The sequence below is a fragment of the Trachurus japonicus genome, chromosome 13 (assembly GCF_045865225.1).
Source record: "Trachurus japonicus isolate A0001 chromosome 13, Traja_1.0".
Taxonomy (NCBI): domain Eukaryota; kingdom Metazoa; phylum Chordata; class Actinopteri; order Carangiformes; family Carangidae; genus Trachurus; species Trachurus japonicus.
This window is the reverse complement of record NC_140919.1, coordinates 28513871-28528348: the sequence shown is the minus strand read 5'-3', so window position 1 is coordinate 28528348 and position 14478 is coordinate 28513871. Positions and strand designations below refer to the sequence as shown.

Here is a 14478-nt window from a genome sequence, read left to right as displayed (position 1 = left end):
TCGGGGCACGATTTGACAACAAAGTTCAGTTTTGGGCACAGATTGAACTGTTTTGAGGTGAAAGTTTGGTTTTGCAAGAAGAGTCTGAGGTTTTGTGAATGTAGCTTGAAAATTGGGGTTTGTGTTCACAGTTTAGAGAAAATGAGAGAAGCTTTCGAGAAATGTGTCTTAGCAATCGAGAAAAACTGTAAAAGTGCCCTTCAGATTGGGCATTGGTTATGTGTGTGTGTGTGTGTGTGTGTGTGTGTGTGTGTGCCTGTGTTTGAGTGTGTGTGTTTGACCTTGTAGGAAGAGGTTTGGTTTTATTGAGCAGAGAAAATAGAGAGGAATAAAAGATTGAAATGCGCCGGAAGATTGCAGTGGAAAAACGCCATGATGCTCTGGGTGAGGAGAGACACACACAGAGTGCGTAGATTTACAGTAAAAAGCTAAATATAGAATGAAAGGTCTTTAAAAAACTCTACAAACGTGCAAATATGAGATGGAAGGGGAGAAAAGCGACAATATGGAAAGAGAGAAACATGAGGAAAGAAAGCAGAGCAGGCGGCGGAGGAGGAGGAGTGGAGGCGAGCGGAGAACCTCATTAGCAGAGAATCAGTTGGATATGAAGATGGTAGATGTGATCATTAGCGCCAGGAGGGATCAGACATCGCTGTACGCCACTGTTTATCCTCCCACTTCTACACCAACACTCTGCGTGTGTGTGTATGAGAGAGAGAGAGAGAGAGAGAGAGAGAGAGAGAGAGAGAGAGAGAATGTTTCAGTGCAGAGTGCAGAGGATGAAAGGGCTCATGGGTAAAATCTTTTCGGCTCCCTCCCTCGCTCTCTCGCTGCTTGTCACTTACTTCTTTTATCCCTTGTCTCCATTTTTACCCCCCACCGCCCGCTCATCTCCCCGCCGCAAAAACAACCCCTCTAAAAACGCTGCCACTCGAACAAAAATGTGCTGGAACATTTTCCAATGCTAAATTAGACTTCCAAATGAAATTTAAGGCAGCAACGAGCATTAAGGAGAGATATTTCTGTTGGCAAACAGTTTCAAACCTTTTACAGCTCAAACTGACGCCGTGCTGTATAATCACAGACAGCAAATCAAGGTGAAAAGAGGAATCGCTCTATAAATGTTTCCATCTGTTGGTAGTTCACATTTAGAAAATAAAATGCTCATCAAAACAAGTCATCAATGATCGTCCGCCAGCCTGGAGGGTTGATGACCATGTTAGTGTGGAGTAGAAAGGAGCAGGCTACTTTAAAAGTGTGCAGATTTAAATTTAAATTTGACTGCATACGATAATACAATAACGAAGATAATCTGATATATCAATAGAAAATATCCTCATTACTGTAAGATTGTGCCCTAAGCGCTTTCTGGCACCAAAGGTAAATTGAGGAAGGAGCTCCACAGAAGATGAAGTGGTGCAGTAAGGACAGTGTTCGCACTCTGTTAGCACTTTGCTCCTTTCATTAATGGACACAGGCCTGCAGATTGAAGCAGAGCCTCTGATAGCAGCAGGATGTAAACAAGCGTGTTGAAGCAGCCTGGCTGTGTACGTGCTTCACACTAACAACCCACCAATCAATACACATGGACTACAAACTTCCACTTGTTCTGAAAGCCAAGACAAATCAACAAAAGAAAAAACAGAACCTCACACCTGTTAATCCGACAAAGAGACACAGAGGCTGCTCACAACTAAACACTCACAGGGGAAAGATAATTCTCTAATATTCAACTTGAAGCAGCGAGGAGTGAATGTGTGACGCTGTCTGCAGGTTTGAAGTTGCCCGCATTATCAGCTCCCGCCTAATTTTCTATTTCTATGTAAATTCATCTTCCGCCTCACAGAAAGCTAGGGTGCAGAGAGCAAGCTGTGCAGCATGGCAACAAACCACTGCATCAAGGCCGCCACTGCGCAGATGATGTTTGGCTTAAAACTCCAGCAAAGAGAAAGAGGGGTGGGAGGGGGTGCGGTAGAGCCAGGAAGGTAATTGGAATAGCCTTGGTGTTTTTCTATTGTGAGCTGAATTGATCCCTCTCACTTTGGATTTTCTCTTTCGTTTTTTCCTCCTTTTCTCAGACAGAAAACAAAAAAAATGGTGCATCAGTTCTTCTATTCTCTCAGTTTGTTAAATCGATCACTCCCTCCCTCCCACCCTCTCTTTCTCTTTCAGTTTACCATCCTCTTTCCTTTATCAAGGCCAAGTCTTTTTATCTGTTCAGTCCTCCCTCCTCCTCTCTCTCCAGCCCACATTCTATCTTTCTGCTCTCACTATGAATATTTGCCGTTCAGGCAGACGGCAGATAGCTGTGGAAGCTTTGTCCAGAGTTGCTCTGCAGAGGGAATAATCAATGCTTAGAGGAGAAAGCGTGGCACCGGTGCACACACACATTCATTTTCCAGGCGGTTAATGTGCAGCAGAAGTCGATAATATCTCCTGAAGGTGTCCTTGTTTATGAAAGACAAAATTGCAGAAACAATTTCTATCATTTCATTTGCACTGAAGAGCAAAGTGACAGATTTTTGTTTCAACAAGTTGCAACAAAAGTTTTGTCGCTGAATTGTCTTAGATGTTCTCCTGGTTTGTTTCCACTCAGCAAAGTGAGGTCAGTGCTGCAGCAGAGCGTTGCATCACTCACTGCCTACGTCAACAGAGAAGCAGTGAACCAGCACACAGCAGGTTCACTCAGACCTCAGACCAGACCTGCAGACATCAGATCTGCTTGTATGTTATCTGATGGAGAAGGGAAATAGGAGGGTTCAATCTCAGAGGCCCGTTGAAGGCAAAAAGAAAACTGCAGTTTCTTGGATTTCTGGTTTTGTGCACAGCGATAATTTGACAATGAGCGCTCTGCCTTCTTAATAAATCATACAAATCATCAAAACAAACTCAAGTTAAATGTAAAGTTGTGTTGTTATTTCATCCACAGTAATTTTTAGACTATGTCATATTAAACAAGAACATGTGTATAAATTATCATTAGTTGCACCTCAGTTGTACAATGTTAGAATGCCATTGGAAATTAAAATGGAGGGAAGCAGTATGTAGCTGGGCCTATAATAGGATATAGTGTATAGTATCAAAACAATAATTCACCATTTGTACATGAAAATATGTGGAGTGAAATATACTGTGTTTGGACATGGAGTGTGTGTGCCTGCGTGCGTGCGTGCGTGTGTGTGTGTGTGTGTCAATGCCTCACTCCCTTTCACTACCATTTGAATGCTGAAGCTGTGTTTCCATGGCAACGCTGACCCCTGAGATTCAATGTTATTTTTTTCACACAAATAGCCTCTTTAGAATTCCTCTCTCTCTCTCTCTCTCGCTCTCTCACTCTCTCATCCATCCTTCCCTCCCACTCTGTTTACCTCGCTCTACCTCTTTGTCTCCTGTTCTCTCACCTACTCACACTTCATCTCTTTCTCCTCTATTCTCCCTGTGTTATGTGGCAAAGAAACAAAAAGAAAACGTCTTTATTCGTTATGTGCTCAGGTGGTGGGCGTTGAAGTTGTGTGTCTGTCTCGGGTCTTTCTCTACAAGTCATAGACACACACACACAGCACATTATAAACCTTCTCTCTCTGAATCTTTTGCTCTTTGTCCCTTTTCCCTGTCAGGGACACACAGTTCCTGACAGAGTCTCTTTCATGGCTGACCTTGTCATTAAAGTCACTGTTTGATCTAAAGGACTGCACCATTTTACCATTTATGTTTTGACTGATAAAAAAAATGATTGTCCATCAACAAGCACATCACATTGTTCATAATATTGTCATTGCACTGCATATTTTTAGTTCATGAGGAGTGACACATCTCTTATTTGTATTTTGATGTTCAAAGGCATAATTGTTATGATTTTGATAAAACATATCACAGATCCATAACTTTTTTTTCTCTTTATTTCCTCTTTTTCTTCACCCACTCCCCCACCCCCCTCTCACCAGGCCAAGCTGATTGTCCCCAACAGCACGGCGGGGTTGATCATCGGTAAAGGTGGAGCGACAGTCAAGGCAGTGATGGAGCAGTCTGGGGCCTGGGTCCAGCTGTCCCAGAAGCCAGAGGGCATCAACCTGCAGGAACGCGTTGTCACCATCAGTGGGGAGCCCGAGCAGAACCGCAAAGCTGTGGAGATCATCGTCCAGAAGATCCAGGAGGACCCACAGAGCTCCTCCTGCCTCAACATCTCCTATTCCAATATCACAGGGCCCGTCGCCAACTCCAACCCCACCGGCTCCCCGTACGCCAACTCGACCGAGGTCATGCCAGCTGCTGCAGCTGCTGCGGCAGCCACAGCCTCGTCTCTGCTTGGCCAGGCTGGCCTGGCAGGTGTCGGGGCCTTCCCAACCACCATGTCCAGCCTCTCAGGCAATGACCTGCTGGCTATCACCTCCGCCCTCAACACTCTGGCCAGCTATGGCTACAACACCAACTCCCTCGGCCTGGGGCTAAACCCCGCTGCAGCCTCAGGCGTGCTAGCCGCTGTAGCAGCTAATGCTAACCCAGCGGCCGCTGCCGCAGCTAATTTGTTAGCATCCTACGCCAGCGATGCATCCACCAGCGCAGCTCACCCGGCAGCCGGTCTCGGAGGGTTCTCTCTGGGATCCCTGGCTGCTGCCACAGGGGCCACCAACGGCTACTTAAGTGCTGCATCACCACTCGTGGCATCGTCTCTACTGGCCACGGAGAAGCTAGCAGAAGGAGCAAAGGAAGTGGTTGAGATCGCCGTGCCAGAAAACCTAGTGGGAGCCATCTTGGGGAAAGGAGGGAAGACGCTAGTGGAGTACCAGGAGCTGACCGGTGCCAGGATCCAGATCTCCAAGAAAGGCGAGTTCATCCCTGGAACTCGGAACAGGAAGGTGACCATCACAGGTTCCCAGGCCGCCACGCAGGCTGCACAGTACCTGATCAGCCAGCGAATCACCTACGAGCAGGGGGTACGCGCCACCAACCCACAGAAAGTGGGCTAAACCTGACAGCCAATAAGAAACGAGGAGGAAAAGAGGAAAAAAGAGTGGGGGCTTGGGGGAGGAGTATAAAAAAGTGAGAGTGTGAATGGAAAAAGGAGAGGAGAGCAAGAATGTCGGAAGGAATCGTCCGCGCTGTTTTCTTCTGCGTGTTTTCAGTATTCTCTATTAAAAAAAAAAGTTTTTGACGCGAAGCAAAAATGTGCTGAAAAGAAGAGGAAGGAGTAGGAGCGAGTTATCACGCTGAAAAACCAAGAAAAAAATGTGTAAAATGTAAATAAGGTTTTATTACTTAACGTCTTGACCTTTCGGGATTTTTTATTGTTTTGTTTTATTGTTTTTCGTTTTGTTTCGTTTCGTTTAGTAAATTAAGCTGTCTGTTTGTTCGTTTGTGTATTATGTGGACAAAGCTGAATGCCATGTAGACAGGCCGACTGCCTGAGAGGCTACAGGAAGTGGGGGGATGGAGGGAAGGGCAGGGGCATGGAAAGGGGGAGGGTTGGCATTTTACAGGGTACAGCCCTCCAACCCCCCAACCCAAAATCCCTTTTGGAAACAACCCTTACCCTTCCCTCCCCCTGCAGCCCACACTCGTCACCCTCCCGTAGGGTTTTTGTTTTTCTTCTAGTTTTGATTTGCCCCAAAGCCCCTTTCCCCCCTCTCCCCCCCTAAGCCCCTCTCACTACTTGTCCCTGTGCCCTGCCCCTTCCCCCCTTTTATAGGGGTTTTATAATGAGCAAGACTGCAAACTTCAGCCTGGTGTGTGAGGGAAGAAACGTCTTTGACTCTCCCCCAAACACTTTTTATTCTCTCCCACTCTGTAACCCTGCCTGTGATTTCACCTCCCTCCTTCTCCCCCATTTTCTGGGATATGAAGGAAAGGTGACGTGAAACGGGGGGGTGGGGTGTTTGAGGAAGGAAATCAACTGGGAGTTTCTTCACTTGCACACCCTCCCTGTACACCCTGTGATGTATCCCACAAGCAGTGCAGCGCCGCCGGGGTGTTACGGCATGTAGCACCCCCTCCCACCCCATACGCGGCTCGAGTGTTGGAGATAGAATGCCGAGGTGCACGCTGATGACCTCACGTAGTGCGAAACCTAGAAACAACGAGAGTGATACTGTGCAAGCTGCGGCAAACACACAGGATCTATGGCATTTTTTGCAGTCTGCTGTGGCCATTCAGTTAATGATATTGTCATGATTATTACAATAGGAATCATCACCATCGTCATTATTTATTAATGAGTTCACCCATATAAAGCTCAGTTGTTTCTTTTTTTCAAATCTGTGAATTCAGGTTGACATGAATGTAAATGAGACTATTTTTGATTTGAATCTTTTTGTTTTAATTTAAATGGATTGAAGATGAATAGTAATGTCACATAGTGTAATATATGTCTTATTTAAGTCCAGTAAGAAAGCCGCCCCAGGCATTAAGATGATTACAGTGAAGGATCACTTTATATATCCAGTCAAAGAGCAGAACAGGGAACACAGATGCACGCACACACACACACATACACACACACACACACACACACACACACACACACACTAAAACAACAACACTATGATGCCATTTTTGGTGCTAGAAAAGGGAATTCACCATATCTATGATGCAGACTGCAGTGAGACCTCTAAATTAGCAGGAATCTGTAAACCACTCACACCACAGGCTGCAGTGCAGCGTTTCAGCAGCTATATTACCCTTAAAATTCCTGGTTGTCATGCTCGGCTATCATAGCTCCAAAACATCCTCGCTCTCGAACGTCTGTAGTAAAATACCAGTTACAGTTTGCCTACAATGTAAGATTGTAACTGAAATGAATAATTGAGTTGACCTGAGACTAATTCTCAAATGAACTACTACTGCTGCTCAGCCTGTGGTCTTCCAAACCCTGTAGTTGAACCTGAACCACAGACTTAGATCAAGCAAGAGCACTTAAGACTCACTATGTACTACTGAGTAATGCAAACATGGAGTAAGAGGATACACTGAAACATGACAAGGGAAACGTCGTCCGTCTGGGATCCGCTGCTGAATCTGCGAGCCTTGCTTGTAGATTTGCTATTGTAAGGCAGCATGGAAATCAGTATAAGTGATTAATAGTCTCACTGATCTTTGCCCTTATCAAGGAACCGTTCCACTGCCGATGAGGTAAAGGGCAGAGAGAGATTTTCAACATATGTCCAGCGAGCTTGTTGAGCTTGTTTCTGCCTCTGGCAAACTGCAGGTCTCCCATGGCAACAGGTTTTCTGCCCACTTAAGACCCAGGAGGCTGCTGAAGATGCTGTTGTTTCTTTTGTTGTTAATTTCTTGTGTAATTATTATTATTTTTACTTTTTTCTTCTTCTTTTTTTTTTTTTTTTACAAATCGGAGTACACTGAATTTTTTTTTTTTTGTCTTAATGCACTGTGAAACGAGGGAGCAGTTCCCTCGGCCTATGAGGTCAGGGATGTGTGCTGTAGATGGCATCGTGATTGGATGGTTTTTTGTATGGCAGGGAAAAAAACACATATATGAAATATATGTAGAATGCATATGAAGAACTTCATCAGAAATGCACGTCATATCTGAATACTGAAGGAGGAGAAAGGGACTAGGTCGATGAAGAGGATCAATCAATTGAGGTCAAGAGTTGAGATCTATTAGATTCTACTTAGCTGTTGTCTTGGAGAAGTGTTTTGTAATTAGAGGGCGGGATGTTGGGGGAGCGTTAGGTGTCCGGTAGCAGATTAAAGAGACTGGAACAAATTCTAAATTCACTTTTCTATTGCAGCTGTGTCTTTTCCATAAACAATTGAAATTGATACTGCACATCCAATGGGCAAATCCCTGGACAGATATTTAAGTCCAACAGGAGTTGAAGTGTGACGGAATGTAAAATGCCAAAAAAAAAGAAAAAAAGGAGGGGGTGTATTTGATTTATTGACCTAAACAGCCTGGTGAGGGGAGGGAACATCTCTATGATACTTTTGATTCCTTTCGAAACCAATCCGACTCAAAAATCCTCCACTGTGCTATCGAATGTGTCTCTGTTGGAGCGCCAGTGAGGGTTTATCTCCACAGCTTGGTAAGGAGGCTTCTTTACTCCCATCTAACACCATCCACACTCTCCTCACCCTCCCTCACACCCGTCCTCAGTCCTCCAGTGCACTCCCATCCTGACACTCCCTCTCCTCCTACCACATCGCTCCATGGGTGACTATGTCTGGTGTTACGATCAATGCATGTCTGCTGCTTGCCCTGACAAACACCACAGTTCGAGTCTCTCTTCTCTTTGCCTCCTTGGGCAGCTGAGGCTCGGAGACACCCTGATGCACCAACATCAGAAAACAAACACACCTGCAGAGGAAGTCATAGTTGAGGCTGGCAGGGCACAGTGCACAAACATTCTTCTGTGTAGTTTGGATCAGTGCGTTTTATTTTGTGACACTGAATTGAAACATTGTTAATTTGGAAAACCTTGCTGCACAAACTTAAAACATACACATATCGCGAGGGAATATTTTGTCATCAGTGGGGTTTGACTTGACTTTGGTTTGATGTTTTGTGGCAAAAACCTCATTAAGACCGTGTGAAGGTGGTATGCTTTTGTTCCACTGTACAACTGTACTGTGCTGTATGCGTTTAGTGAGTGATTTCCCCTTCTGTTCAGTGCATGTTATGTCAGGTTCGAGCTCGATTTATCATTTATTCAGCAAAAATGGCAAAGAAATTGCTACTCAGAGGATTTGCTGTTTTCGACTGAATATGTTTACGTAGGCTTCAGACTGTTGGTCAGACTAAACAAGCTATTTGCAGACTGTTCTGGGAACTTGTGACGTGCATTATTTACCTTTCATTCACTTTAACAGCATTAAGAATACTGAATTGAGAGATAATATCAACCTTTGTTGTGTAGATTGTGTGCGTGCAAAGCCAGAAGGTGCTGATTCTTTAGCATCACTTGGGGTTTATTCTGTTGTCCAAGGTTCACTGCTGAAATACTCCGGATGCAGCACAGTACATTTACAGTGGAAAAACGGCATTGCAGTTCCTGATAGGTGTCAGTTGATTTAAGGAATACAGGACAGATTTATTTTTCATCTCATTAATTAAACCTCAGAAAGACTTTTTTGTTGGTTTGTCTTTTATCCAGCGGCCAATCTCTTTAGTTAATGTTAAAGTTAGGTGACGGAGATGAAAATGTGATGATTACTGGAAGCAATACACGTAGTGGCATGTCGTCTTGTCCTGTCCTTTATCCTATGTCTGCCGTAGGAGCTTTTGGATTTACCTGTAGATACTGAATAGGTTTACACAAGTAAAAAAAAAAATTAATTTGTGGAATATGCTGCTATTTAATAATAACTGATGTACTAAAAATACAAGGTTAAAACATATCGAAATCTGTCCTTTAGCTGGAGAGGCTAGTCTCAAGTGGCAGTGTAATACACGCTCTGTTATAAGCTGATGATAAGTTAATAATAGTGTAATTCTAACCTGAAGTTAAACCTGTGCCAAAATAGGTCTTTACAGAGTGAAGCTGTAAATGTGTTGATTTAAGTCACATTAGATAAGAGGAGACATACTTTTATATTAAGAAAATGTGAAAAGTGCCAAATGAACCATATTTATAATTTACATAGGAAGGGAGTCGTCCCAGTGACAGTTTTTAAGAACTAGATAGACTAACAGAAAAAAAGTATAGCAGTTTGTTGAAGCCCTCTCTGTTCCTGCCACAAGAGGTGGGAACCACCATATTAGTCAGGTGTTAGCCAGTCCTCTGGGAGTGACCACTCCCAGAATGCAACAGCACTATGTCTCTGGGGCTAGACAAATCAACATAGCGGTAGGTTAGCATAATAATGCTAAAAAGATGTGACTAGATAGCATTCTTAAATACAGCCTTTTATAGTTACAATGAAAATGTATTTTGTGGAAATAGATGTTATCTTTTTTGCACGTCTATATTGCATGATATTAAAGTGAAGCGCTGACACAAAAAAAGGAGAAAAAAAATCAAAGAAACAAAAAAGAAGCAACAAAAAAAAAATTAGGCAGTGTGTGTCGTTCATTTTCGGAGACAAATCTTTGCATGCCGAAAAGGGTAGAGCATTTTGATATTGTTTTACACGCATTCAGATGTTAGTTGTTTTTCGAAACAATCACAATGAGTCCTGGTCCACAGGCGGCAGGTGGACAAAATGTTTGATTTCAATGTAACAACACAATGGATATTTTGTCGTCACGTTGTCTAACCTTCCTCAGAGGGAAAACGAACAAAACTCTCGAACAAACCTAAGACTATTTTGCTACTTGCTGAGCGAGCTTGTACTAAAAACATTCTCAGTTGCTACCTAATTTCAGAAAGGAAAAAAAAATCAGGATTTACTTTCAAATAAAGACTGAGATTGTCCATGAATGTACTCACCTCTACATAAGTTTGCATATCACTCCTCTGACCATTGACGTGCAGTAGAGGCTTATGTGTGTTTTTCCCTGTGTTTTTGTATTCTAACACTACTAACCCCTAACGCGCTGTGTCGAGCTCTCAGTATTACTCTGTTGTCTGTCCTTTTACCCCCGCCCCCATACCCCACCCTCCACCCCCACCCTCTGAGCTCTGGCTTGTCTTGTCATTGATATGCACCTTACTGACCTCAAATATGACATGGAGCATGGAGAGATTCATAAAGGGAGACAGTGTGGGAGAAAGAGAGGTGAAAACACCCCTCCCTCACCTGCAAATCACAGAAACACACACACACACACACACACACACACACACACACATAGAGTCTGCCTGCTGCGCTCTCGGTCTCCCTGAGTGCCTCAGATTTGGGACAGCTTGTGTTTTCACTCCCTTAATATGCAACCCAAAGCACTGATCTAAGGGAGAGAAACAACACTGAACATCACCAGTGTGTTTTCAAAGAGGTAATGTTTTGAATACTGATCCCACCGCTCTCTCTCTCTCTCTTTCTCCCTGTTTTTACCAGTTTAGTTCAATTAGATACTCCATTGGCTTTAATGCTAAGAGAAAAAAAAGAAGAAAAAGGAAGAAATTGCCAAAGTCCACCCACCACTCCCATTCTTATGCAACCAGAAACCAGATGATTTTGTCAGTGTGGTCATGTTTTGTATCCAGACACATGTTGTCATGGGAAATGGCCCACTTCCTCCAAAAGTTTCTACAAAAAATTTCCATGATTGCTCTAAGCGACATGTTTGCACTAAAGCCTCTGCTGTTACTGTGCATGGCAGGCCGAGCTGAGGTGGGGGTCAGTGTGCCAGACTACTGTAGATGTGTAGCCTTAACATAGGTGATTATTCAGCAGTGTATTTCGATGTGCATGCTCCTCTCTCTCTCTTCCTCTCTCTCCCCTCTCTCTGAGTCTGTCTGCTTTAGGCCAGCTCCGTGCTCGTGGTGTCTGTGTTGCAACGTAGCCGGCTAGTCATGTTGTTTTCTTTCTTGTTTTTGTTTTTTATTATTATTATTATTATTATTGTGATGCGTAGAGGAATGCAAACTTAACTTTCACCTGCTCGCCAGGTGACCTCATTGCTTCTCAGTGGGTGTGTGGCACCTCGACATAAGTCCTCAGATCTTGTTTTCTGCCTCTCCCCTCCACCGCCCCCATCCACCTACACAAGCTCAAACCCACTCTCACCCACACCCGCCACCACTGACCCCTCCCACCTCTTCACACACCCTCTAAGACATATTATGGGACCCAGCTCTCCCCTTTTTCCACCCCCCTTCCTCCCCCAAATCGGGCCCCATTGAAGCACCAGCAACTGTAGACTGCATTTGTCTTATCACTGTTTTTCTGTTCCTTCTTCTCGTTCTCTGTTGATTTTTTTTCCTGGTTTTGATTTGTACTGTATGCTCTGTCTAACCTAGACCAGTTTTAACAAAATGCCATTTCTGTGTGTAGCCTGTTTACCCCTCCCACACACACACACACCTACACACACTGACATGCACACACACACACACACTTACACCTACACTTACACTTACACACACACACACACACACACACATTTCCTTGCCCTCTTTTTTGCACTTTCACTGCCCACCTCTCCTCCTCGCCCAAACATTCACACACTTTCCTCCTCCGCCTCCCACAAGTCTCTTGTCTTGAGTGCCAAAATAGAACAGAGAGGAAAAAAAAACAAAAAACAAAAAAAGACAACAACAACAACTACCATTCCAAGCGTTTCTTTGAGTTGTTCTTGTGTGTCGGACATCCATCCTGGAAGCACCCATGAAGCCAGCATGCTCCGCCCTCATAACATGATGTCGCTCATGACGCCTCAACTGAACAGCACCTTGCCCCCCACCACCACCACCTCCTCCTCCTCCTCCTCCTCCTCCTCCTCACCACCCCCCACAGAGCTAAACCCGACAAGGATTAACCCCTCTGCAGGTTGGCTACCTACCTACTGTCCTGCCTCTCAACCTACCTAAAAAAGCCCTACCGCTCATGCCAGCTGCTTTCCTAATTCTGTCATCTCTTCAGCCTGTGGGACTTCATTGATTGTGTGCCATAGTGTTGGGGGCACCTTTCACTCTCCTCGTCTCCCCCTCTTTCTACCCCTCCCACCCCCACCCTTTCTCTCACTCTCTCTCTATCTATCTCTCTATCTCTCTATCTCTCTACCCTACCCCCTCCCTCCCTCCCTTCCTCCCCCTCTCGCTCTCGCTCCATTTGATTTTTCTCGATGGGAAAGATTCAAAAACTCCATTTTCTAATGATGATTTTTTTTGTTGTCGTTTAACATCCAAACCACGCACGCCGACACACGCACCGCCCCCATGCGGTGGTGTGGGGAGTGTTTACGCACCGTCAGCTGCGCAGCCATCCTCTGTCTTCTTGAACTTTTTGAACTTTCACCCCCTCATGAACTTTATTGACCTTCTTCCTCCTCCTACCCCCTTCTGTGTTCATCCAACTGTTTGGACGATAACTCTCCATTCCATCCCCAAAACCTCTCTGAGACTGTGCAATGCTAGCTGATATGATTGGATTTTTTTGTTTGTTTGTTTGTTGCTCATTATTGGGGACAATTCTCTGACATATAAGTAAAAAAAAAAAAAAAAAAGAACAAAAAAACAACATATGAAAGGAAGAAAAAAAACATCCAAAAAAAGAAATGCAGACAAACAAAAAAAAAGAAAAAAAAAACACTAAACAACTGTTTCTCCACAATTTCATTTTCTTTCTCTCTCATTGTAAATATTTTTGTCAGATTTTTGCTGAGCTGTAAAGAGAGAAGTGTTGAGCAGAAAGGGGCCGGCAGCATAAAGAGGAACTAGTGGACACGGTAGACGATCATGACACTTTTCATCCTCTGTATCCTAGTTAGGTCTGCCTGTATAATTGGCTATGCTAGTTCTACTGTGTTAACCTGTGCTGTTGTTATTAGTGTTGATTTACCTACTGTATTCGCTGTTTAGCTTCCATGTTGGCTAGCAAACTCTTTAGATAACTGTGCTCATCGATAATAATACTAACCTTGGGAAGTAGTCCGAGCCATTCTCAACGTAGGCTTGTTTTTGTACATTTGTTGATGTTTTCCTAACAGTGAGTTGTAGTGGCACTAGTATCTTTTATCATCAAGCCATAGTTATTGAAAATGCTTGGTCGTGTTAGAGACATATCATCGTGGAAAACGGCTCGACTCGGCTCCTCCAGGTTGGAGAGAAACCCAGGGAGGTGTGGAAGAGAATTTGACAAAATGAAAAAATAAAATAAATAAATGAATAAGCTCCTCCTGGGCTACAAAATGAGGAAGCTGAGCTGCTAACCTTTGTGCAATACAGTCCTAGTTTACATAACATAGAATGATAGTTTAGAGATAATTAACCTCTGCAGGTGCCACTCAACCATCCTGCTGCCTGCAGAACCAAACGTGTGCATATCTCCATACATCGCCTCGATATCAGAGACATTTTGAAAGTATTAAGTGACTGCGTGAGATTAGACTCCACCATTTCATCGCATTGCTCTGAGCTCCACTCTTGATTTATGCTGCCTGCCCCATCGCCCTGAGAACACCACATGAGCTATTTATTTCTCAGACTATTATTATTATTATACTATTAATAAATAACAACGCAACAAGAAAAAGGGAACGACTGGAAAAAGGTGAATTGATATTATTATTGTTTTGTTTTTATTTTTAGTATTTTAGTGGTTGCTTTTAACAACATTCATTAACTGACTTAAAGAGTACTGAATATTTAATGTAATTGTAGCATTGTGTTTGTAAAGAGAAAAAAAAACCTAGTGAGTTGTGTTTCTTGACTTGTGGATTACCAGTGAAGTGGGCAATCTAGTGCTAATATATATGAGGTCTTTTTTTAAGGATTCTTATTTTGCGACAGCAACAGCAGTCATTATAAATGTTCATTTTAGCATCACCTGTCTTCCGTTGTCTTATTCTTCACCTTCCACCACACTCTGCATCATCACAGTAACACATCGCAAGTCTGGGGGTGGGAACGAGTGTCTGTT

At 43.7% G+C, this 14478-nt stretch overlaps 1 protein-coding gene across 2 annotated transcripts in view; it reads left to right on the top strand.

The window, feature by feature from the left end:
• The window catches only part of nova2 (NOVA alternative splicing regulator 2), a 72633-nt gene extending 66097 nt beyond the window's left edge, over positions 1-6536 (top strand). For both annotated transcript variants that reach the window (XM_085795765.1, XM_085795763.1), the window contains one exon: positions 3945-6536. In XM_085795765.1, coding sequence (XP_085651891.1) covers positions 3945-4967 — 1023 coding nt within the window. In that variant the 3' untranslated portion in view covers positions 4968-6536. The remainder of the gene's footprint in view (positions 1-3944) is intronic.
• Positions 6537-14478: the final 7942 nt, after the last annotated feature.